At 41.7% G+C, this 27,570-nt stretch overlaps 1 protein-coding gene across 1 annotated transcript in view; it reads right to left on the bottom strand.

The window, feature by feature from the left end:
* mtap (methylthioadenosine phosphorylase) overlaps positions 1–15,486 on the bottom strand; it is a 166,182-nt gene extending 150,696 nt beyond the window's left edge. Inside the window, exon 1 of the mRNA XM_080188684.1 lies at positions 15,361–15,486. Coding sequence (XP_080044810.1) covers positions 15,361–15,372 — 12 coding nt within the window. The 5' untranslated portion in view covers positions 15,373–15,486. The remainder of the gene's footprint in view (positions 1–15,360) is intronic.
* Between the last annotated feature and the right edge of the window lie 12,084 nt (positions 15,487–27,570).

Genomic DNA, 27,570 nt, shown 5'->3' with positions numbered 1-27,570 from the left:
AAAAAAGACTAGACCATTCTTGTGCACCCCTTAGCGGCCTATTCAAGAATCACACACCATATACACAGAAACTACTTGGCTGTGTTTTGAACCCAAGCCTCAGCAACAAAATATATCTTTCCCCAATTTTCTCGTCAGTTAGATGCAGTCAATTTGTGATTAATTGACATGGAACGTAGTTAACAATAACACCACTGAGCACAAAACTGCATACACACATATGACAGGTTAAAAAAAAAATACTTTCCACCTTCCCCTATACACCAGTACTCTCTAAAATACACAGTATGAAAAACTAGTGACATTACAGAAACTATATCAAATTAGGTTTAATCTGACTCTCACGTGAAGGATTTTCTGCCAACACTTGTTTGCATCAATTTGCTAAGTAGGTAAATTTTGAAAAATATTCTTCCCTTTAGCATGAATGAATGTCGTAACATTGCTTCACCTGTTAAGTCAGATAATCAAGTTGATATACTTGCTACAATTTCACCTATCATTCATGAACCTTCAAACGACTGTACAACTGTTTACCCATTACAACCATCACTGCAGCACTAACCAAACACAGAGCAGGCATTACAACCCCATAACATTATGGATACATCAAAATGTCCGCCAACTTAACACTGGGATGTCAAAGCCACCATTTATAGCCGCACTATAAACACTACCCCCCTGACACACAGTCTGAAAAAGACTAAGTCTTGGAATCCTCTTCAACCCAAAGCTAACCAATCCATCTCTGTAACCACTCACCTCCATCCCCACTACACTCAAAGCCTTATCCACGTTCGTGTTACTTCTCAAGTCCATTTCTTCAATATCATCCTTGCTGATCTATCAGCATGTAATATCAAAAAATAAGTTTGTTAAAAATGTGACTGCCCTTATCTTGAATGATATTCAGTTTTACTCATGCATAATCTCTGTGCTTGCTGAGCTATATTGGCTCCTTTGTCCTCAACACTTTTCAATTATAAAAGTTTTGGGCTTCAACTTCTAATCCTTCGATGACCTCACTCTTCTCCATCATGGGAACTCCTTCCTGTCGTTTACTGTCCCATCACCTGCTAATTTTCCCACTCACGACTTGTGTGTATCTCTCCTTCTCTTTGCCCAACAGACAAGGGGCAGCATGTTAGCATGGTGGTGGCACAGTAGTTAACAATGCTGCTTCACAGCACCAGGGACTCGGGTTACGTTCCCGGCTTTAGTCACTGTCTGTGCGGAGTCTGCATGTTTTCCCTGTATCTGCATGGCTTTCCTCTGGATATTCCAGTTTCCTCCCACAATCTGAAAGACGTGCTGGTTAGGTACATAGGCCATGGTAAATTCTCCCTCAGTGTACCTGAACAGGTGCCAGAGTGTGGCGACTAGGGAATTTTCACAGTAACTTCATTGCATTGTTAATGTAAGCCTACTTGTGACGCTAACAAAGTAAACTTTAAATTTTAAACAACCAATGAAGACAACTTTTGTCGACTCTCTGGAATTCTGTCTGTAAGCCCCTCTGTCTCTCTCCACTTTAAAAACCCGCTCAAAACCCACTTTCTCAACCAAGTTTTCACCCACTCTCTTAATACTGTCCCCAGGCCTTAGCACTCATTTCTTTATTCCTTCATCTATCTAATGCTGTTATCCTCTGTTAAAGCACCAAGGAGACAAATTCTATCTGACATAAATAATATTGTTCCAACCATCAAAGAGGTTTTCCTTGCCTCTATCATCATTTGATAGAACCCAGTAATGACTTTCTTGAGTAGCATCAACCGTCCAAGCTTCACCTTCAGCCCCACATACTGCAAAGTAAGCTCATAGCCATCTCTGTGTCATATGTTCTTTTCCTGAAAGTCTAGCACCTGCATGCCCTCATCGCAAATTGTTCCACTCCTCGTCACACAGACTGAGGACAGATATAACAGAAAGAAAATCAGTTTTATCATCTATTTTTGAAGCTTGCACCAACTATCAGATTTATAATTGATATCTGCCCTGAGTTAGGCTTGCAACCTACAAAAGATCATGAACGAAGCCCAGTCCATCATGCGAACCAACCTTCCATCCACTGATTATGTCTACGCTTCCCACTGCCTCAGTAAAGCAGCCATCATAATTAATGACCCTACGCACCTCGGACGTACTCTCTTCCACCTTCTTCCATCAGAAATAAGATATAAAAGTCTGAGGACACGTGCCAACGGACTCAAGAAAAGCTTCTTCCCTGTTGCCATCAGACATTCAAATGGACCTACCTCGCATTAAGTTGATCTTTCTCAACACCCTAGCTATGATTGTAACACTACATTCTGAACTCTCTCCTTTCCTTCTCTACATATGGTATACTTTGTGTAGAGCACAAGAAAAACATTTTTCACTGTATATCAATACAGGTGACAATAATAAATCAAATCAAAAATGGTGCTCCTTAGACAATCTGAATAATAATTTCACACTGTGGAAAAAAAATTCTCCTCATGCCCTTCTGATGCTTTTGGAAATTATTTTAAATCGGCCTCCAGCAGGCATGTTGCCAGTTCAAAATGTTTCTCCTGCATCCTGTGCGCTTTTGTTTTAATTTTAAATACGTCTCTGTTTATGGGAATGCTTAATGAGTCTTGCTAATTTTCCACCTCACACAGACTGTGCAGAGTAGAATGAGGTTAGCCAGGGTGATCTCTTTCAAAGTGCCAACGTGATAGCCCCCGCCCCCAACTCAATCTCCGAGGGACTAATTTGAAGAAATATTTCTTATTGTTTCTCCTTCCCTCTTGTGAATCACCAATAGTGCAGTGGTTATGGTGCTCAAGTGAAACGGGTGGCTTGCATTTCTTGCACGCACCTCAATTTGTGCCTCATTTTCTCCTCACTTGGAACTCCCTTAACTTGACAGGAGATAGTCTCTCTTTTACACGTGGAAGACATAATGAGGCAACTAGTTTCCTACCTGTATTTGATTCAGTAATCAGAGGACTAGGTTCTCATACAATGCAGGCATCCCCAGCAAACACTGTTTTGCATTGTGTAACCCCTCTCCCCAAACCACCACCACCACTGCTGCTGACTCCTTGCAAGGCTCCGTGAAAGATAATTCTCCTTTAAAACTTTATTTATTAGTCACAAGTAGGCTTACATTAACACTGCAATGAAATTACTGTGAAAATCCTACAGTTGCCACACTCTGGTGCTTGTTCAGGTGCACTAAGGGAGAATCTAGCATGGCCAATGCTCCTAACCAGCACATCTTTCGGACTGTGGGAAGAAACCGGAGCACCCAGAGGAAAATCCACACAGACACAGAGAGAACGTGCAGACTCACAGACAGTGAGCCAAGTTGTGAATCGAACCCGGGTCCATGGCGCTGTGAGGCAGCAATGCTAACCACTGTACCACTGTGTGCTTTACTAAATAAGGGGAAAGATAACAAAAAAAACAGAAAAATAGTTCAATAAACCAATGCAAATAGCTGTGCAGAATTACAGAATCTGCAGCACCCAAATGGACCATTCAGCCTAAATGATGTATTCTAGTGTTGCTGCTCCACATCATGCTTCTTCATCTAATCCTTTCAACACATGCTTCCTTTAACCAACCATGCTCCACTAGATTTCCCTTATATGCGTTCAGTAAACATGTCCATACACTCTCGGAGACATTACATGTACAGAATGCAATCTAGTCCAGAGCTGATGAAACCCTCTCTTTTTAATATTCCTCTCTTCTCTCCAGGCAAGAGCATGCTCATGCTGAAGGACATTTTACCAGAACTCTTCACTCAAACATCATTCTTTATGAATTGCGTCTGTCAACTAAACAAGACTGTACACAGGAGACCCAAGAGAAAAAGCATCGCGGGCAACATGGCCACATTAAGAGAGATGCTCGGAGAGCAGAAACAGAATAGAGCAAAAGAAAATCTCTTGGACTATCACAGAATTCTTACACAGTGCAGAAGGCAGCCATTCAATTCATTGGGCCCGTGCCAGCTCTGTACAAGATTAACTCAGCTAGTCCCATTAATCTGCCCATTTCCTGTGGCTCTGCAAATGATTTCTCTTCAGGCATTTATCCAATCCCCTTTGAAAGCCCAAATGTATCTCCTCCAGCACACTCGCAGACAATGGATTTCAAATTCCAGTATCTTTTTCAATGTTATTTCCGTTCTTTTGCCAACCATCTTAAACCAATGTCTGCTAGGCCTCCAATACATACTATTTCAATCTATTTACTGTCTAGCTTTCTCATGATTTGAACACCTCTACCAAATCTCCTCTCAAACTTCTCAAAGGAAACAACCCCAGCTTCTCCAAATGATCCACATAACTAAAGTCCTTCATTCCAGAACCTTTCTCATGAAATTTTTGTGCACCCTCTCCAAAGTTCACACATCCTTACAAGAGTGTGGTGCTCAGGATTAGGCATGCTATTCCAGTTAAGAGCCATTTAACGTCTTAGAAAGTTTCACCATAACATCCCACTTTTGTACCTTTATTTAGTTACTTTCTCAACTTGCCCTGCTGTCTTCAATGACTTGGAATCATAAAATCCCTCCAGTGCAGGAGGCCATTCCGCCCATGGAGTCTGCACCGACACCGACGAGTCCCATCCAGGCTCTAGCCCAGTAATCCCATATGTTCACCCGGCTAATCTCCCTAACACTAAGGGACAATTTAGCATGGTGAATCAACCCAACCTGCATATCTTTGGATTGTGGGCGGAAACTGGAGCACCTGGAGGAAACTCACACAGACCCAGGGAGAATGTACAAACTCCATGCAGTCATCCAAGGCCAGAATTGAACCCACATCCCCAGCGCTGTAGACAACATTGCTAACCACTGTGCCACAGTGCTGCCCACATGACCACTTGTGTAAAACCCCAGTCTCGCTGGTCCTACACCTCCTTTATAATTGCACCTTTTAGTTTATAATGCCTCTCCTTATTCTTTCCACTGAAATGTGCTACTTGCTTCTTTGCATTAAATTTTATCTGCCTTGTGTCTGCCCAATCCACCTGCCTCTTTATGTCCTCTTGAAGTCTATCATTACCCTTCACACAATATGTCCAAGTTCTGAGTCATCTGAAAACTGAAATTGTGCATTGTATGCCCAAGTCTAGCTCATAATATGGAATCATAGAATCCTACAGTTCAGATGTATCAAGAAAAGCAGTGATTCGAGTACCAACCTCTTGGAAGCCCATTCTTCAACCCAAAAGCAACTGTTCACAACTACGCTCCATTTCCTGTCATTCTGGCAACTTCCTTTTTATTCCACGGCCTTCAACTTTGGTGAAAAGCCTATCATGTGGCATTTTACCAACTGTCTTTTGGAATTCCGCGTACATCACATCAACCACATTAGCCTCATTAACCCCTTGTTTAGCCTCATCAAAAAAACTCCATCTTTAATTTAAGAAACCTATGATGGCTTTCCCTAATCAATCTGCATTTGTCCAACTGACTTAGTTTAGTTCTGGATTATCGTTTCAAAAATGTTCCGGATTATCGTTTCATTGCTAGGGAACTTTACTTATCCAGTTACCTCTTACTTGGCTTCCCATGAGAGACCAGACTAAACTTGCGGAGCTCTTTTTAAAGATCTTTATTCAAGCTATAGGAGGGAAGTCTGCCGCCACAGGATAGACTTCTCTGAATGATACACTGGAACATTAACTATATCTCTGGCGAGCTTACAAATAATTTTTATATACCCATCACAAGAATACATTTGTTCTAAAGTCACGGATATCCAATTACAGCTAATTGTTCTACTTCTGATGAATATAGTTAACCAGTTACAACTTCATGCCTAATTATAATATTCCATTACTAACAAGGCACGCCTACATGGATACAACATCCAAACACCCACACATGCAAGCCTAGGCTGTTACAGCTAGCTTTTTCTGGTTTCTTGTTTGTACAGCCCAACAGTGGCTGTGGGAGCTTCACAGAAAGAACTTCACTACAGCATCCCACAGGAATTCTGCTGTATTTAATTCAATGAGAACTCTGCGCACTCAATGATTTTTAACCCCTTCACCCATTGGTTAGTAAGTTAGTAAGACACAACGATTGGTGGCGTAATGGATAGTGAAGAAAGTTATCTCCGATTGCAATGGCATCTTGATCAATTGGGCCTGTGGGCTGACGAATGGCAGATGGAGTTTAATTTAGATAAATGCGAGGTGATGCATTTTGGTAGACTGAACCAGGGCAGGATTTACTCAGTTAATGATAGGGCGTTGGGAAGAGTTACAGAACAAAGATATCTAGGGGTACATGTTTACAGCTCCTTGAAAGTGGAGTCACAGGTGGACAGACTGGTGAAGAAGGCATGCTTCGTTTCATCGATCAGAACATTGAATACAGGAGTTGGGACGTCTTGTTGAAATTGTACAAGACATTGGTAAGGCCACACTTGGAATACTGTGTACATTCTGGTCACCCTAATATAGGAAGGATATTATTAAACTAGAAAGAGTGCAGAAAAGATTTACTAGGATGCTACCGGGACTTGATGGTTTGAGTTATAAGGAGAGGCTGGATAGACTGGGACTCTTCTCTGGAGCGTTGAAGGCCAAGGGGTGACCTTATAGAGATCTATAAAATAATGAGGGGCACAATATCTTTTCCCAAAGGTAGGGGAGTCTAAAGCTAAGGTGAGAGGGGAGAAATACGAAAGTTTAAGGTGAGAGGGAAGAGACACAAAAGTGTCCAGAGGGGCAATTTTTTCACACAGAGGGTGGTGAGTGTCTGGAACAAGCTGCCAGAGATAGTAGTAGAGGCGGGTACGATTTTGTCTTTTAAAAAGCATTTAAACAGTTACATGGTTAAGATGGGTATAGCGGGATATGGGCCAAATGTGGGCAATTGGAATTAGCTTAGGGTTTTAAAAAAAGGCAACATAGACAAGTTGGGCCGGAGGGCCTGTTTTCTTGCTGTAAACCTGTATGACTCTATCTTTGGAATTAAACTGGCTTAGCCAGTTTATCCTTACATGCTTTACACACATTTCTTTCAGTTTAGCCTACTGTATTCACTTCTCACAATGTTGTTTCCTTTGCACTGGGAGCCCAAACGCAGATTGAGTGAATGCTTTGTGGAATATCTGTTCAGTCCGCATCATGACCTCGAGCTTCTGATGGCCTCTCATTTTAATCAGAGTGATAGACTTATAGACTCATACAGCACAGAAACAGGCCCTTTGGCCTACTATGTCTACGCTGACCATCAAATACCAATCTATACTAATCCTATTTACCAGCACTTGGAACTCAGCCTTGGCAATTTAAGTGTTCATCCAGATGCTTCTTAAATGTTGCAAGAGGTCCTGCCTCCATTACCCTCTCAGGCAGCATGTTCCATATTTCCACCGCCCTTGGGTGAGAGAACATTTCCTCAGATCCCCTCTAAACCGCTTTCTCCTCACCTTAAACCTAAGCTGTCTGGACAACAGCCTGGACATAAAACTGCGTGAAGGTATGGAACGATTGAAGGAGATCCATGCACACAGGGGTCTGCAACACTTCTGGAGGGTGGGTGTGTGTGTGTGTGTGTGTGTGTGTGTGTGCGCGTCCGTCCAACACACAAAGACCACAGGCAGTTCAGCACGCAGAGTCAGTATGTCAAAGAAGAAATAAATATTTTAACTGCTAAATGTGTCAACAAATGTTCAGTTAAATAAAAAAACAGTGACAATGCAACTTGATAGGTCCATGAAAAGGCAAACAGTTTTACATTTCAAATATGGTTTTTGCTGAATTTGTGTGAGACTCCTTTAATGAGGTCAGAAATGCAGAATAGCACAGATTTGGCACCTTCTTAAAAGGATATAACAGCAATGGAAGAGCAACTGCTCAGATTCACCGGGGTGCAACCAGGGATGAACATTACAAGGAGACTTGGGAAGTTAAGATTTTTTTTCCACTGGAGTTGAAATTAAGAATAGTTCAATAAGATAAAAACTGACAGACTGTTTCCAGTACCACTTTAACAAGCAAGCACACATATAAGATAATCACAAAAAGAGATAAAAGTGAGCTTAGAAGAGAACAATGTCCACAAAATGCAATTAAAATGTGAAATTCTTGGCCACACACTACAACTGAATCCACAAATTCCATGGAATGGGAATCAAATGTCTGCTTAGAAAAGAATACCAAGAAGAGAGAGAATCAGCAGGCAAGTGGATTAGATCATGTACTTCATTTAGAGTAAAAGGTCAGCACAGAGCTGATGGACCAATCACTTTCTGTCCAAAACAGTCTGCAATACTCACAGGGAGCCTATCAGAATATTAGAAGGGCCAACATTCAAAACCCAAACAGAACAAACATGCTGCAGATGGTCAAGCTGCCAGCTTAATCAAGGACCCCACGCACCTCGGACATTCTCTCTTCCACCTTCTTCCATTGGGAAAAAGATACGAAAGTTTGAGGTCACGTACCAACCAACTCAAGAACAGCTTCTTCCCTGCTGCCATCAGACTTTTGAATGGGACCTATCTCACATTAAGTTGATCTTTCGCTACACTTCAGCTATGACAGTAACGCTATATTCTGCACTCTCTCCATTCCTTTTCTATGAATGGTGTGTTTTGTCTGAAGAGTGTAAGAAACAATACTTTTCACTGCATACTAATACATGTGACAATAATAAATCATCATTTGAAGAAGCTACTCCTCAAATTCTTGCTCCGTTTCAGTCCCATGCTCCTAATCTTTGGTCCTAATGTGGAGGGGGAACAGGCAAGTTGGAGAAACTCCTCATGGGTCTGGCTAAGGTGGGTATTCACAGCTCAACAAGCAACAAAGATTGCGGTGGATATTAATTTTCCTTGTTTTTCATGATTTAGTTCTGTATTAGTTGCATGCTTATAAAAAGGAGGTACTTTTGACTGTTTTGGACAGAAAGTGATTGGTCCATCAGCTCTGTGCTTTTTGCTCTAAATAAGATATATGATCTAACCCACTTGCCTGCTCATTCTCTCTATCGTTGGTATTCTTTTCCAAGTAGACATCTGATTCCAATTCCATGGAATTTGTGGATTCAATTACAGTGTGTGGCCAAGAATTTCACATTTAAATTGCACTCTGTGGACACTGTTCTTTCCTAAACTCACTTTTAACTCTTTTTGTGATTATCTTATATGTGTGCTCTCCTGTTAAAGTGGTACTGGAAACAGTCTGTCAGTTTTTATCTTATTGAACTATTCTTAATTTCAATTCCAGTTTCAAAAACACTAAAAAGCTTCATATTAGCCAGGACAAACAGCTCACTTGATTGGCACTCCATTTACCACCTTCAACATCCACTCTCTTCACCACCAATGCAGAGTGGCACCAGTGTGTACCATCTATAAGGTGCACTGCAGGAACTCTCCAAGAGTCTTCCACGGCACCTTCCAAACGCAGGACCTCTATCTCTTAAACATCTCAAAGCACTTTATAGCCAAAAAGGTACTTCTGAAGTGTAGTTACAAATGTAACATAGGAAATCCAACATCCAATTTGCACAAAGCCAACTTCCACAAACAGCAATGCAATAATGATACTATGTCTGGAATTATCTTTCTATATCTCTTTACCACTGTCTACCTACGTGCCTGTTCAAACTTTTGGTCATCTATCCTCATACTTCTTTAGCTAGCTTGGTGTCAAACTTTGATAACACTCATGTGAAATACCTTGGGAGTATTTAAGTATATTCGATACATTATATTAACGTTGTTCACAAGCTGTACCTCACAAGCCTATAAAGTACAAATCAAGCTACAAAACATCAATTAGAAGCAAATCCGAATTGTAACCTGGAGCTGAATTCAGGCAAGTGAGAGGTGGGATGAGTGGTAACCTTTGACCTTAGCTATGCGAGGCATGGGAAATTTCAACTCTAGGGCCCTCTGCACGCCATCTAGTGGCTGGTTGGAGGGCAGGATCAGTTGATTAGTGGGAAGGAAAAAACCAGTTGGCACCTGAGTAGGCTCGTTGTCAGAAGGTGGTTTTTGAAATTTGGCATGAGGGAATCCTAATCTATTCATAATGGAAACTGGAGAACCAATCCTGCCATCCCTGACCTCACAGGAGTGTGTTCCTGTCACCTGCTGAGAAGAGCAAGATATAACAAAAGAGAGCAGGATCCAGTACTGAAGTTAGCAGAGGTAACACCCAGCCACTTTCATTTGCCCTTTGCCTGAATTCTGACACAGGAGGATTAAAATTACCCCAGTGTTCTAAGTTTAAATGCAACACAGCTCACAAATCACAAATACCATGAGTTCCAGTTTCCTACACCATAAATGTGGTTACAAATATATCAATGAGGCCTAGAGCTTCTAATAGTTAGTCTGAAAAATATAGGATCAGTGTCATGTACATAATATTTTGACCTCCTGCTGATTACGTGATGTATTGCTTTAATGTGCTAGTATACTACAAAGTGTTGCATATATCATTCTGTCCACTAATTACATTCCAATCAATTTCAGATCAGAATCTACATCTGAAACTGGTGTGAATGACAATTGATGATCCACTGGTGACACAAAAAAATATAGTCCTTCATAGATCAGAGTGAGTTAGGAAAATAAAACATTGCAAATGAATAGTTACAAAAGTGTAATTATAAGGAACGGCAAGATTAGAAATACAAAGGGACAACACATCAGTCTTGGAGAGAAGGACTAGTTTAAAAAAATCACGTAACCAAAAGAAACACCCTGACCTTAAATTGTAACTGTATTGGAAAACTACATCTCAGAAACCAGAGCAGTTCTGTGCCGCAAAACACTTTGTTTATTTCCAAATTTCTCCCACTGTCCCTCGTCACCTAAAAGCAGCAATTTGCTTTGACTCAGAAACACCCATTAGATTAAAACTGAACCCTCCTTCTGTGAAACGTATCCCAAGATGCTTTATCCTGTCAAATCCACACAAAAATATATAGCATCTTTAACATGTCCAAAGATACGTACGTTAGGGGGATTAACGGTGTGAATGTGTGAGTGACCAGGATAGGACGGAGTAGGCCTTGATAAGGTGTTCTATCAGCGTCAGTGCAGACTCGATGGGCCAAATGGTCTACTTTGGCACTGTAGGGATTTTAAGTGGCCAAAAGCACATCATAGAAGCATTATCAACCAAACTCTGACACTGAGCCACATAAGCAGATGTTAGGATAGGGGATGTGTAGGTTTTAAGGAGGAAGTCTGGGAGAGGTAGAGAGATTTACAGAGGGATTTCCAGAGCTATAGTTTGAGGTAGCTGAAAGTAGAGCTGCCAGTAGTGAAGTGAAGAAAATCAAAGATTCGCAATAGGCCAGAACTGAAGGACCAGAGACACCTCGGAGGGACACAGAGCTGAAGTAAATGACAAGGATAGAAAAAGGCAAAGCATGAGGAAATTTGAACACAAGGGTCAGAATTTTAAAATAACCTAATAGGTCCTTTACTGTCGGCAACAAGAACTTAATTAAGCCTCATGAAATATGGCAATTTGTCTCCTGACCAAATATAAAGCTTTGAGTTATCTTCTGCATGTCAAAGATAACCTGGCTCCTGCTTTAAATTTCTGTGCCACATTAATGACATTGAATCAAAGACAGAAATAAGGTACTGCACAGCCAACAGCAGCACAAGCTGCAGGAGCCTTTCTGTGCACTTGTGAAATTGCTTTACTTGTATCTGGTATACTAGTGAGGGAATAATTGGTATCAAAGCTTTTAAAATCTCTTTTCAAAAACTGTCTATATGCAGAACCCGGCATGGAGACGTGCACTAGGAAATTAGTTTTTGCTCCAACAATTTTGAGTTACTTGAAAAACTTCATGCAAGAAAATGATAGCCACAGGTCTGTAACTATATCTCCAACATCATGGAAATGCCATTATTTCCATTGGTTTGCTCATATTCTTAACTGCGAACAAGACAATACTATCAGGAAGGTAAAAAGTTATTGAAATGCTTTTTAAAGCAACACTTTACAAAAGAAGTATGAATTTTCCTGCTTCATCTGGTGCATAAATTTGGAAAGCCATCCCTTCAATGTAAAAATCAATACTCCTGTCACACAGACAAAATCCAATCACTCCTCCCTGCATACTTTCAATTTGCAAGGTTGGAGAAGGCATTAGATTTGTTTAATTTTACCAACATTCATGTTCAGATAATAATGGCATGGCACAAGTTGGAGACAATTATATTCTTGTGAAATTTAACAATTGCAAGAAAAAGATTATTTTATTTTACCCAACAATGACAAAGCGTGTTTTCAATACTGAGCAGATTTTAGTGATTCCAATTAAAACTGACCTGATATGAATGTCGGAGTAAAGGTTATTAGAATTGTTTTTATCTATTGATAGATTATGTATGATAGATATAACCGAATAATGTTGTGCATATTGAAGTACTATTCTCTTTGTGAAGATTCAATCACATGCCAGCTTTCAAAGACAGGTATCATATATGAGTGACATCTAAAAATGAACTTCAACGCAACTAACCTGATTCATTAGTGGCATTGGAAACAATCATATAATAAATACTATAATAAATAATAATAATCATAGGAAAATAATGTAATCAAGGCATAGCCAATTATCCTTAAAATAGATCTGGAAGTTTGACAAAAGAATGGCAAGAAAAAAGATTAGCAAAGCTACGCTAACTGTCTTTGTGGCTTGGTGTCCTTGTACATAATCATAGAAACCCAAACAGTGCGGAAGGAGGCCATTCGGCCCATCGAGTCTGCACTGACCACAATCCACCCAGGCCCTTTTCTCATAAGCCCACATAATTACCTTGTTAACCCCCTGACACTAGTCAATTTATCGTGGCCAATCAATCTAACCCATGCAGCTTTGTTCTGTGGGAGGAAACCAGAGCACCCAGAGGAAACCCACACCGACACAGGGAGAACATGCAAACTCCACACAGACAGTGACCCAAGGCCAGAATTGAACACAGGTCCCTGTTGCTCAGACAGCAGTGCTAACCACTGCGCCACCGTGCTGCCCAAACTGATCCTAATAACTGTCATCAGGGTCAGTTTGAAGTACAAATGAATACCCAATTCTTCCTTTGATTGTCTTTTTGAAGTAGATTCTCTAATTTTTTCTGATGGTATTACCATTCGTATGATTACAACAGAATATGATTAAAGTTTAATTAATTTCATATTTTTTTGTTCAGTGCCCTGAATGTCGCAAGCATTTTTGTGATGAATGTTTGCACATACAGGAGGACTTTTGAGTTTGAAACTATTTTAAGAGATGGTGATGATGGTCTTGATAAAGTCTGAGATGAACAAAGCCATCTGAAAAGGGATAATAATTCGAAACGAATGAACACAAAGTAGGTTGATACTTGATGCCTCCATCACTGAAGTAACACATGTGGTGGGGTCACCTTTTAGATGTTAAGTTGAAACAAAGGCAAGTTAGGTTGGCTTCTAGCAGGACATGAGAGTTTTAGGAAAATTGATTATTTGCATCCTGTAAGTTTTCTGGAAGGCATCAAATGATAAAGGTTACATAATACAGGATGCATGTTACAATGTATTGTTTCTAGAAATCTGGAATTTTCAAATAATTATCTCTATGCTGTTTCCCGTTATTAAGATGTTATTGAAGAATAAAGCTCTAGTCTGTTTGTTTCAATGAATTTGAACTTTGATCTTCTTTGTCACATTATTGTATACCAGTATTGTGAAAGTATCATCTGCAGGAGGCGAAAGGTTTGTACATATTAAATTTCAATTACTTAATTAAACAAACGGGATGACAGGGATGAGGCCTGGGTAAGAGGCTCTGTCGGAGCATCAATGCAGTGTCAATGAGCTGACTGACTTCCTGCTGCACTGTAGGGATTCTATGAATAGTCAATCAACACATCAACTTCCCTTTTAAATGTGATATTCACTTTTATAAAAAAAAGTCTTTACTCTTAAAGTTACAAAGCCAATGCTCAGAATGGACTGGGCAAACCCAAATCCATTCCTTGCTTGCTCCAAAGACCAAGTTCAAAATCCAACTGAATCCAATTCATGGTCCCCACAAGAGAGACAAACAAGATCCAAGCTGATAAGATAAGGCACTGGAACCCAACTTGAGCTTGATCTGATGCTTGATCTTAGGCCAAAAGGTCAAGAATTCATCAATAGAATAAAGGCTCCACCCAGTTAAGTATGTAATGGATCACCTCAGTTTACACACTGCAGAAAGCACAGTGACACAGCACCTAGCACTGCTCCTCACAGCGCCAGAGACCTGAGTTTGATTCCCAGCTTGGATTCCCAGCTCTCTGTTTGTGCAGAGTCTGCACGTTCTCCCGGAGTCTGCGTGGGTTTCCTCCAGTTTCCTCCCACAGTCTGAAAGGCATGCTGGTTAGGTGCATTGGCCATATTAAATTCTCCCTCAGTGTACCTGAACTGGCACTAGAGATGCCTGTGGTGACCTAGGGAGTTTCACAGTAACTTCACTGCAGCGTTAATGCAAGCCTACTTGTGAAACTTATAAATAAACCTTAAAAATAAACTTCTAAACTATGTAGAAAAATTCAAACTCCGCACATCTTCCACCCAATGATGACAATGACCTCACAGTAATGTTGCAGCGTGAAGCATCGCTCTGGCATCACAACCCAGCCTGGAGCTCTGCCCCGGTGCCCATGGCCTGGCCCAGAGCTCCGTCCTAATGCCCGCAGCTCAGCTCAGATGCCCTGATGAGCTGACTTCCTGCTGCTGATGCCCTCACCTGACGAAGGGGCAAACCCCGAAAGCCTGTGGGTTTACTACCAGATAAACCTGTTGGACTTTAACCTGGTGTTGTGAGACTTCTTACTGTGTCTACCCCAGTCCAACGCCGGCACCTCCACATCCTGATGCCCACAGCTCAGTTCAGAGCTCCACCCCAGTACCCAAGGGCTCAACCCAGGGCTCCATCCTGGTATCACTGCAAGAGGCACAAGCTCAGTGGGCAACCAAAGCATTTGCTGGAGCCACTCGGCTCGTGTCTCCCGCGAATTGGGGAATAAATGCAGTAAGTTGGAGCAGTGCCAGCTGTGAGTGGCTGCCAACTTTGACCTCACCCTAACTGGCAGCAAGTTGCGACCAGGAGATTGGGCTCAGTCAGTGAACAATGTGCAGCTCCTCCCTCCCCCCCACCCCACCACGAGTTACACCGGCCAACTCCCCGGTTAGAGCGGCCGGGATATCCCCCCCCGCGGGTGAGTTCCCGGACTCACTAACCCGCCAGGGGAAGGGGAGGCTGGAAGCCGCGGGGCGCTGGAAGCCGCTCCAGCCACGGGCAGTGCCAGTGGAGCGGAGCCGCTCAGTGCGGCTGGAGGGCGGCCTTACCTTCACCTCCATCCCCGGCTGCTGTGTCACCGGCCTCAGCCGCCTCTCTGGGTAAGCTTCCGGTGTCTCTGCAGGAAGAGACTGACAGCAGCGAGACTTCACTCATAGCCACCGTGTGAAAATTAAACAGAAACATTGTGATATAAGCTGCATGGGAGCTGCAGTATCCTTAATCAGCTCACTCATTCGCTGGAACAGAAATGAACCAGCCAGCAGAGGAAGGAAACTATCGAACTGATTGCATTCAACCCTGGTCACTTTTGTTTTACAGTTCCAAATCTAACCCATATCTTTGGTATTCAGTACATTGCAACACTTTTAATCTACAGTTTAGTAACTGCTCCCCTGACACTGCTGACCACAAACTGGTGTTACAACAGGCTTGAGTAGGTTATCAGGACTGCTTTGATTCCTGGCTTTGGTCACTGCCTGTGTGAAGTTTGCACATTCTCCCCATGTCTGCGTGGGTTTCCCCTGGGTGCTCCAGTTTCCTCCCACACTCCAAAGACGTGCGGGTTGGGTGCATTGACCATGCTAAATTGCCCATTTGTGTAGCCAAACAGGCGCCAGAGTATGACGACTAGGGGATTTTCATAGTAACTTCATTATAGTGTTAATGTAAGCCTGCTTGTGGCTAATAAATAAACTTTACTTCTATTGTTTAGTAGAAAATAGAAGATGCTCTAAACCAGTTATATCCAATAGGAAAAATAATGGCAAATACTGTGGATGCTGGAATCTAAAACAGCAAATGCTAGAAACTTTCAGCAGGTCTGACAGCATCTGTAGAGAGGGAACAGAGCCAATGTTTTCATAGAATCCCTACAGTAAAAACAGACTATTCAGCCCATCAAAACTGTACCAACCACAATCCCACCCAGGCCCCATTCCTGTACCCCACACATTTACTCTGCTAATCCCCCAGACACAAGAGTCAATTTAGCATGGCCAAATCAACCTAACCCGCACATCTTTGGACTGTGGGAGGAAACCAGAACACCTGGAGGAAACCCATGCAGACACCAGGAGAAAGTGCAAACTCCACACAGACAGTGACCTGAGGCCAGAATCGAACCTGGGTACCATGGTGCTGTGAAGCAGCAGTGCTAACTTCTGTGTACCATCCCGACTCAAAACATTGTCAAATATAATAGACCTGGTCATCTCACATGAGATGTTCTGAATTGATGTTCTCTGTTCTCTGAGCCCTGGCCAATCTTAGCTTCAAATAACACCATCCACACCATATTATCCTGTCATTTATCTACTACCAATTCTGGGACTTTGCTGTGCAACCTGGCTGCAACCCTAGCTTATATTTGGGCAGTGATTCCACTTGCTGTGAGGTGCTTTGGGTTGTAAAATGCTCTGCTGAAATTCAAGTTCTTTAATATATTTCTTGGAGATCCTTCACACCGTCACCATTAATAGCACTGCTGAGGAAAAAAGAGCAGCTCACAGTGTGGATTGGCAGAAACTGGTTTTGAGGATTTCAGGGTGTGATGGCAGCATCCTGGTCATGGCGAATGCCACTCATTTCGCTACTTCACCTGTTGCTTTGTACCATGATCAACCACAAGCATACCTTCACATTTGGATTTTTACAATTTTATGCATTCTAAGGTTGGACTTATTGGCAAGTTCCTAAATAAGGCCCAAGCCATTTGCTCACAATGCAAACTTGATACCGAAATAGGATGCATCAAAGGCATGTGCTGGGATAATAATTCCCCTGATCAGATCATAGAGTCATTGAGGTTTATAGCATGAACACAGGCCCTTCAGCGAACTTGTCCATGCCGTTCTTTGTTTTTAAAACCTGTAAGCTAATCCTAATTGTCTGCATTTGGCCTATAGCCCTCTATATCCAGCTTATCCACTTAACTATCTAAATGCTTTTTAAAAGACAAAATTGTACTCGTCTGTATTACTACCACTGGCAGCTTGTTCCAGACACTCACCACCCTCTGTGTGAAGAAATTTTCCCCCTGAACATTTTTGTATGCCTCCCCTCTCACGTAAAACCTATGCCCACTACTTTTAGACTCCCCTACCTTTGGGAAAAGATATTGACTATCTTGCTGATCTGTGCCCCCCAATTATTTTATAGGCCTCTATAAGATTACTCCTCAACCTCCGATGCTCCAGCGCAAAAAGTCCCAGTCTATCCAACCTCTCCTTATAACTCCTTATAACTCAAACTCAAATCACATTTTATATCATGCAATCTCATGAACTGTCCTAAGGCCATCACTTTCATCTCTGAAAACTTCCCAGTCTATCTCAGATTACCCCAGAAGGCAAGGTATCTCAAAGGTTTGAGCAATAGATGAGGCCATCTAATACTGCACAACTGAAGAAATCTGCAACATTCTTCAAAGGATTAAAATTCATTGGGCTGATTTTACCATTGCATTGCACCCACTTTCAGGTGCAAAAACTTGATAAACTCAAGACGAGTAGCGCGATCGGTGCCCGTCTTGATGCCAATTCTCCTTTACCAAGGCCCGAAAATGTATTGCATGCATTAAAATTGACTTAATGGGCTGCATGCCCAACTTTACCGGCACTTCTCCCTTTACCATGCATTCGCCCATCCGGAATCAGCGTGAAACAGGCATGCTCCATAAAAGCCCAATTCGGGTGCTCCAGTTAGTGAGAAGGTTGGTGTCGAGCGTCTGCTGCCATTCTGCTTGAGACCAGTAGGGGATGAACAGAGGTCTGCTGCCACTCTGTTTGAGATCAGTGGGGGAAAGAGGGGGTCCACTGCCACTCTGCCTGTGATCAGTGGGGGGAAGGGAGGATCTGCTGCCACTTTGTCTGAGATCAGTGGGGGAGATCAGGAGGAGGTATTATCCAGCCTGGGAGGGATGTGGCAGGGAGCCGCATTCTATCTTTTTTTCCTGCACATGCGCAGTTGGAGGTGCCAATCGGAGCTACAGGGTTTTGGGCACATTAAGCCCCGCTCACAGGCTTCTGCAGCATGATTCAGAACTGCTGATTTTTTTTAGGCAGAGTGTGTATGGGGTGCCTGAGAACAGGCCTGAAAATCAGATCTAAAACACTCCCAGTTTCAAATCTGCCCAGAATTTAGAATTAAAATGTTAAAATAAGGCCCACTGTGACCAGTTTCATTTGTTCGTATTCATCACAATCTTCATCAGCACTATTTTCTTTATGTGTTATTTCAAAGATCTTGCTTGATCATTCTGGGCAATTTACCACACAATAGTCACATCCAAAGCAACACTGCTGCCTCACAGCATCAGGGACCTGGGTTTGATTCCCAGCTTGAGTCACTGTGAGGGGTCTGCGCATTCTCCCCATGTCTGCATGGGTTTCCTCCGGGTGCTCCTGTTTCCTCCCGCAGTCCAAAAGGCATAGTGGTTAGATGCATTGGCCGTGCTAAATTCTCCCTCAGTGTACACGAACAGGCACCGGAGTGTGGCGACTAGGGGCTTTTCACAGTAACTTCATTGCAGTGTTAATGTTAGTCTACTTGTGACAATAATAAACAAACTTTAAACTTTATCCGTTAATTTGACCTGGGATAGTCTTAAAATGTATTTGCCCTTTATTACTGTTTCAATTTTGTCTTCTGATGTAACCAGATTTACTTTCATCACCATTCAGTCTGCCCTCAATACATCCATTGCATTGATATTCGCATCCCATATCTGGATAGATTGAATTTTGTTTGCCACTCTTGTGGGGACCTTGAATTGGATTCAATTTGAATTTGTTTTTTGGAGCAAGCAAGGCAATGAATTTGGGTTTGCCCAGTTCACTCTGAGCATTGGCTTTGTAACTTTAAGCATGGGATATATGACCTTAGTGTACCTTTAAGAAATGTTTTTAAAATCATGTTCTCTGCAACTGTAGGCAGACCTTTTCAGTTTTGTTTACTCATTGTTGCCGGGTGGTATGCTATGCTACAAGTCCTTTTATTGCTACTTCAATGGCTTAAATGGGACTTTATTTATTTTTATACTGGGATCTTTTATGACCTTGCATTGTGAGAGGGAAGTGTGATTGACATGTCAAAGTCAGGTGGTTCCTCCCCAGAAAAAAAATCTAAGAATTCAGTTTCAGTTTTAACTTAGAAAGGGGTGACCCTCAGACTGGAAAGCAATGTTTTTCTCTCTGTCCCCCCAGTTTTGGAAATTCTACTATCGGTTGGAAGCAAGCTTCCTGGCCTTCCAGGAGTAGAAAATCTGCTGTTGGTGGTTGGCTTTATTCGAGTCTCCCTGGTGTTTTGGGAATCTATTCTGACTCCAAGCTTGTATGTGTGTGCCACACAAGAGAACTGCAGCATTCAACCAAAGAACTGAATTCCAGTATCACATGAGCATATGTTTTTTCTGTGTTAAACCTGTGTAAGGGATTTATTTCATTGGAATGGTGTTTAGCTGTTAAGGTTTACACAATATCTTGATTTTTTTTTCTTGTTTTTAATTGGTAAAAAATGTTGCTAATCTTATTTCTATATATATTAACAATACACTTAAATAAACTTTGTTTGATATAATCTTCTTAGTGGGTCATTTGAATCATACCTGTGTTACAATATAACCAGTGACAAATCTGTATTGGCTGTAATGTGACCAATAGGAACAAGATGTAAGGACCAGCTGACCCAGTAAAACATGGAGCCAATCACAAAATGATGTAATAGTCAGCTGACCAACTGATTCACTATAAATAAGGAACTATGTAGAATTGTGAGATATTTGGAGTGGCCCAGGGTGAGGCCCCATGTTTGGAGTAATGATGATTTTTTATTAAACCCTTTCTTTGATTTATAACTTAGAGTAAGTTTTTGTTGTTGTTTCATTAGCTGCATTTTAAAGAGTTCTTTCTGAAGAAACAACCTGAAGTGAAATATCTCATGCTCACCCTAGCCAAATTCAAAGTCAAAGCTTATGATCCAAGTGGACTTCGTAGAATACCTTGGAGTTTCTGACCTGAACTATAACAGGTAATAATAATGGAATTGAAATCTGTGATAAACTCCTGCACACCCACACTTTGGAAAATATCTGCTGCTGGACCTACTGCATAAAGAAGGGAACTAACTTGGAGCTTTGGATGTTTTTCATGCAGGCCTGATGCTGCTTGATACCAGGGAAAATGATGTTTCCATATCTACCGCCGCAGCCTCTCTGTGGGTCCTCAAGGCAGCTAAATGGATAGGACAAGGGGATGGACTTCTCACTAGGTCTGGTCATCATTATCTCTCTCCATTGTGTCTCGTTCTACTGCTGAAACTTCTTGAGCTGCTTTTAGAGGTTCACTCTGGTTCCTTCCATAACATCAGTGCGCCTTTTACGTCAATGTTTCCATCACTGCTACCATGCACTGAGATTGGGTCCTTCTGTATTGGACACTAGGTTTCTGACTTGGTTCTTAAACATGCTGTGGATATTGATATCTGTTTAATACTAATTTTAAACAGTAATTTTAAACAGGTTAGCAAGTAGGCACACAGCTCATAAGCATGATTTCAACCTCTATCTCTCTAGTCTAATTAGTAATAGTGGTACATTTTCAGAAAAGCCACTCCAGAAAGTAAATTCGAACCGTGTTTTGTGAATTAAATACAATTTTTACCTATACTTACCTTTGAAGAAATGCCACTATTTTCTGAATTTATGGTTCTGAATGAGTTCAGACATATTAGTTGTCATATTATCATTCATCATGAATGACTGTGAGAAGTCCTTGGTAACAGTTAGACTACTATTAAATTTGCAATTAATTAACCTGCCGCTATTGTTGAAGAATTTGTGTCAGGAAAATAGGCAAAGTTCATTTAACAATTGAAATCAGCCTACAGCCAAGGATTGTTATTGCTCAGTCAACAAATTGAACAAAGTAAATGCTTCTTCAACGTCCATGTTTGCATTTTAATCCTTATCAGGTTGCAGAGTATAACATAATAAAGCAAAACATGTTACTGACTTTCACTTCATTGCTTCATTTGACCAGGAATGATAAATCACTTGTGACTTGATTTGACTTGGAGAAAATTGTTTTTGTGATTTGACCTTGTGGTAATATAATCGAGGCCTGGTTTTAAGGCTGATTAAAATTGGATATCCTAAACTAAAGAATTGGGCATATTAAAATCAAACACAGTCAAACCTCGGGCAGGCCAATTGTACAAATACACAAACATGTCAGGGCCTGACCCATCAAAGATCGTTGCAGTCTACTGATACTTAGCAGGAGATCATTGCATCCCATTGAAATGCACCGGCCTATTGTTAGAAGCTCAGATTGGGCCAGACTTTCTGTCACCAAGAGTTCCTGCAGTTAGTGTATCTGACAACAGGTTACATGTAAGCAGCAGCATGGAGATAGACACCTGGCGGCAGACCCTTGGTGTCCTGGCAGACAGACGTCAAGAAACCCTCCTGGGACCTCGTTGGCCGGAAGCCAGAGAAGTTTCTGGAAAGGCAAGCCGGCAGGGGGGATAAAGGGACACATTTCAGATACACCAGCAGTGAAGACTCGATGAGGGAGGCAACCTTGCCCATCAAGAAGATTGACCAGAGAAGGAAGGAAGGAAGGAAGAAGCTGCCATCGAGATTCACCTTCGTGATGACGGACCAGAAGGACTCAGAATTGAGCCTGCAGTTTAACCAAACCATCTTTGCAGCTAGTATACTTGAATCTGGGGTATCCTCTTGTTTTATGTGGGTAATTTAAGGGTTAATAGTGTTAATATTAATAAACTTGTTGAATCTCGTTTGTCCATCTTGCAAATAAGGGCACTGGGGTAAAACCTTGCAGTAAGCAAACTGGTCAAAAGTATCTGAGAATTACCAGATACAACAACTTGGGGGGGAGCGGGGGACTGAGTCAGTTATAACCCGAGTCTCTATCCTGAGAATATTCAGCAGCCAGTTAACCTTTTCATAAGTATTCACTCTGTCACGGGCGCATTACCAAGTCACAGGTGCAGCAGCCTGAGCTACATTCTTCACCAATATGCACATATTCATGGATAAGGGAAACCAAAATGCTGAGTGCTCACAAGAAGGAGACGTCAAATGATGAGGCGGTACTCGCACAAAACGGTCTACAGGAATAAGCCAGAATGACTGAGATGCAATGTCAGAGGAAGCTGTGTCTACTTCAAGGGATGCTGGCTGAAATTTATGTCCTTCTGAAAGATGACCTGCAGCCAAAGGACTAACACTCTCTCAAGTGGCCTTGAAGGTGGCAGTGACCCGCAATTTCCATCCTACTGATTTTTTTTGTCCAGAGATCCACAGTTGACTTCTGTGGATGTTCCAAGCCAGCAACATATAGGTACATCCATCAAGTCACAATTGTTCTTTTGCCAGTCTGGGGCACTATATCTCATTCAATACAGAGATGGCATCACAGATACAGAGAATGACAGGATTTGCCTCAGATGTCAACTTACTCCATATGAAGACTGTGATTGACTGCCTGCAGATGACCATAAGGGCGCACATGCAAAATTGGGAAAGCTACATTAACAGAAAGGGGTACCACTATTTAAAAGTTAAGCTCTTCTGCAAGTTTTTTGCATGTGTGTGCCTACTACCCTGGCTGTTGCCACAATTCATTCATCTGAAGAGAATCTATGCTGTTATAAATATTCCAACTGATCCCTCCAGGTGAAGGATGGATTCTCGCAGGGAAGGTACAATGAGAGCCACCTTGCCACAAGGACACTAGTTGAATAGGCCACTGGCCTACTGAAGATGAGGTTCAGGTGTCTCATCCATTCGGGGGATGTTCTATAGTTTGCAGCTCCAACACCATTGTAGTCTGCAGCATATTCCACAACTTAGTACTGAGAAGGGGTTTGTTACTGTGTATATTCCCATCAGTGTAGAAACTTCTCTGTTCCTTAGTTATAACCAAAAAGAATCTTTGGTCTCTTAAATAATCATCCCTTTCTACTGCTCTAAAATTATAATGATCAATCTTGTCACTCCATCATTTTTTTTCCATTCAATGCCTTTTAATATTAAATAACTTTTCTGACCCCTCCTATCTCTGAGCAGTAGAATTCCTGTCAGCATGCTCTGGGAATGGTGCCAATTAACGGAGAGTTAGCATGCCACTCGTAGATTTTAGTTAAAAAGAAATTGATGTATGTCTATCTATGTCCCTAGCTGCAGCGCTCTTTTCCCCCACCACTCATGTGTGTCCCACCGCTCCTTTGTGTCTGAGTGGTAACATAGTTCAATGCACTTTGTGTAATAGTGACTATTGCTTTCAGATTCCAGCATTCTTTCCAGATCCACCTCTGCAACATCAGCTCCAAACTCCAGAGAGAATAAGATTTAACAGGCATTTTGATTTGTTCATTTTTTTAATATGCTTCACCTGTAGAGACTCCAGCAAAAGCTGCTAAAGAGAGAAGGATTGGAGACAGGCTAATGGTATAAATTCCAGGTGGAAGAGTTGGTAAATTGCTAGGTAACAGAAATATTACTGTATTCATCAATGCAATTTTTCCTTCATTCCTCTGTTTTGTGTCCCTTCACTAATGCTGGTCTCCAATCCCAATAGCACTAGTTAATCTCCCAGAATGGATATTTCCTGCTCCCTCTGCCCAGACCTGGTCTCAATTCTCCAGAAATCTGAAGATGGAGCCATGAACCATTTCTCCAATCACATGTTAAGCTGTTTCATCTTCCTGCCTCTTAACTTTCTAGCATATAAAACTGGGAGTGATTGAGACTTTTCAACCTTTTGAGGTCTTGCTCTGTAGTCCCTGACATAAAAACTGTTGGACTTTAACCTTTTTCCTATCTACATCATCAGCTCCAACATATACCACAAATTCTGGTTGTTGTTTCCTTGCCTCCCTCCAGCCCACAACACTCCCCCACTCCCCATTTTAATATGCCATTAAGAGAAAGAAGCACAATATACTCGAAGGGAAATGTGTCATACAATCCAGTTTCAGTTTCACCTTTGCCTATGAGCAGAACATTGGCACAGCTCTGCAACTGATGCCCTTGTTAAGGTATGGATCAAAAACTCCAAGTTTTATTATGAAGTTAGACCAACTATTCACTATTTTGCACTAATGTGAGGATAAGGTGTTTCACTCCAGGTGTGTTTCTATTGACACACTAGGAAGCTTTATCAAACTTTTCACATTTGAATATTTACCATTTTATATTTGAAAAAATACTTAAACATGGCAAGGTACAATTCTTAACTGCTAACCTATTTCTGTTAGTTCTAATTCAAGCAGTATTCCTCTTACAGATTGCACTTCAAAATCAGTTAGCAAACAACGTGGGCTTATGTGCTTGTAATTGTTAACAGTCTTAGAGCTTTTTGAACACCTCTGGAGAAAAATCTTTTCAAAGAGAGAGTACTACCTCTTTTAAATAGCTCCAGTCAACTACTATGAAACCCCCAAGGAAAGCTAGGTAATCAAAAATGCATTAACTTTGTTCAGACAGACACACCATTAGCTAAAATCAGTCTTTATCCTGCATTCTTAACATTTGAGCTGCCTGTTACCCAGACAAATCTGCACCATGTAAAACAGCTGAATTTTTAACATGCCTTTTACAAGAAACTTGGTTAAAAATACATTCCTTAAAGGCAAAGTATCATCACACCTTCAAGCCTCCTATCTATGCATAACTGTTTTCATGTACCCAGTCTTAATAAATGAAACTACAATATGCTTACCCAATCTGATATGGGTGAATGGTACCTTTATACCATAGCAACATGACACCTGACCGCAGAATGTCCTGTACATTTTCAGGGATGTCATTTACCTGACATTGGGTGGGGGGGAGGGGGGGAACACACTATGTGGAAATTGTGTTGACAATTGCAAAAACACCTGGTAATCATTTATGTCTACACTTGCCTCTGCTTATTGTAAATATGCACTAGACTACACCCCCCAAGTTGTCTTCATCTTCATTGGGAGTCAACATTGTAACCAGTTTGAGAATGCCAAACAGAGTGGGAAAATGCTGCCATACTTTCAGCATGCTTTGATATATGTCTTGGGATCTGGACTTACATAGAATGTGATTTGCCAGTTTATGGATGTCAGTGAGATTTTCATAGAATGCTGATAGTACAGAAGGAGGCCATTTGGCCTATCGAGTCTGTACCAACTACAATCCCACCCAAGCCTATTCCCATAGCCCCATACACTTACCCTGCTAATCCCCCTGACACTAAGTGGCAGCTTAGATGGCCAATCATCCTAATCAGCACATCTTTGGAGTGTGGGAGGAAACAAGAGCACCCGGAGTAAACCCACACAGGCACAAGGAGGAAGCACAAACCCCACACAGATTGTGACCCAAGGCCAAAATTGAATCTGGTCCCCGGCACTGTGAGGCAGTAGTGCTAACCACTATGCCACCATGCCGTCCACTTTTTTAGTGATTGATATAATTTTCTGGGAGGTTAACTCTCACTTAATAACTGCAAACAGAATAACAGTCATGCGGACTAATTACTTTCAAAGAAACTATAATCTCTCATTGTTGACGAGTTGACACCTGGAATTTAAATGTAATGTGCCCATATGCATTAGACTACAGCCCCCAGTTTGTCTTCATCTTCATCAAAACATAAATGAAGAAACATAGAAAATAGGAGCAGGAGTAGGCCATTCGCCCCTTTGAGCCTGCTCCACCATTCATTATGATCATGGCTGGTCATCAAATTCAATATCCTGATCATGCCATTCCCCTGTATCCTTTGATCCCATTCACCCCAGGAGTGGGCAATGAAAACTGGCGGACAATTGGCTCATTAGGAAACTCAATTGCTTGTTAATTAGTCATTTCAAAATGGTGGGCAGTTTTTGCACCCCACTCTCCTATGATTTTGTAGATTTACATGATGACATCGTATTGCTGATCCAACATCAGCACACCCTATTTTATATTTTCACTGGAGTGCGGCACGCCCGATTTGCTGTTGTAAGTCTTAGGTTCCTTTTTTCCCTGAGGAGAATGGATTTAGTTTATATGTTCCCATCTACTGTATTTATTTAATAAGAATGGAATTCTGCCATTCAGAGTCAATGGTGGTTTGGTGGCAGTGCATAACTGATAGAAGCACATCTGAAGTTGTCTTACATCCCACATAATTAAAAGGCATTGTTTATGTACTTTCACAAGTTTTCAGCAACCATGCAAGATAAATTTCACCCCCAATCTCTATTTAGTGATCTTTTGGCCAAACGTTTGCTGACTCAACTCAAGGACCTGATTTTGCAGTCAGCCATTTACCACATGCTAACAACTTCCCCACAGACACTCTGTGGGTTTTTGAGCAGCAGCTTATAGCTTTTAGTGATCCTTGCTGGTGTGGTGGCATGTGCAAACAGGACAAACATTAAACAGCATGACTCTTCAAGCAATTCCAGACAGGAGTCATTGCCGAGATGCACAGAGTCTAAACCAGGAAGTATGAATCAGATTTAATTCACTCTAAATCATGTGCATAATAGTGAGAGCTGTTAACCACAACACCAAATAAGAGCTCATTTCAAGGAAGGTTGGCTAGCTGAGTTTCTGATATTGGTTCATTAGTGATGTGACAGTATTGATGCTTTTGACTGAAAGTGCAGTGATGACACCACATAACAGACATACAACTTCGATCACAGTTTGTTATGGTGGTCTTTGGATACAACACGTATTGGCACAGGGCAGGAACATTGTGCCAGCCTGGTTGCTGCAACGGTCATGGCACCAATGCGATTTACAGTAGCAGGTTGAAGAAAGAGTGTGGAAGGCCATTTTGTTATTGTACCATAGAAATATTTCTAAAAATTAATGATTTTGCATCATTTGGGTATCATGGAAATTCTATCCCAAACTATTCCCCCTGCTTGAAGATAAAATAGAAAACATCAATGTAATCATAACCCTCTTGATGTTGCTGACTTAGATTATCCAGCAGCATGGTGGCACAGTGGTTAGCACAACTGCCTCACAGCGCCAAGGGTGCAGTTCAATTCCCAGCTTGGGTCACTATCGGTGGGGAGTCTCCCCATGTCTGCATGGGTTTCCTCCGGGTGCTCCAGTTTCCTCCCACAGTCCAAAGATATGCAAGTTAGGTGCATTGACCAAGCTAAATTCTCCCTCAGTGTACCCGAACAGGCACCGGAGTGTGGCAACTAGGCGTTTTCACACTAACTTCATTACAGTGTTAATGTAAGCT

The sequence above is a fragment of the Carcharhinus amblyrhynchos genome, chromosome 5 (assembly GCF_965287045.1).
Source record: "Carcharhinus amblyrhynchos chromosome 5, sCarAmb.v2.hapA, whole genome shotgun sequence".
In the NCBI taxonomy this organism is placed as follows: Eukaryota; Metazoa; Chordata; class Chondrichthyes; order Carcharhiniformes; family Carcharhinidae; genus Carcharhinus; species Carcharhinus amblyrhynchos.
Note: the sequence above shows the minus strand (reverse complement) of the source record. Positions and strands in the feature narration are given on the sequence as shown.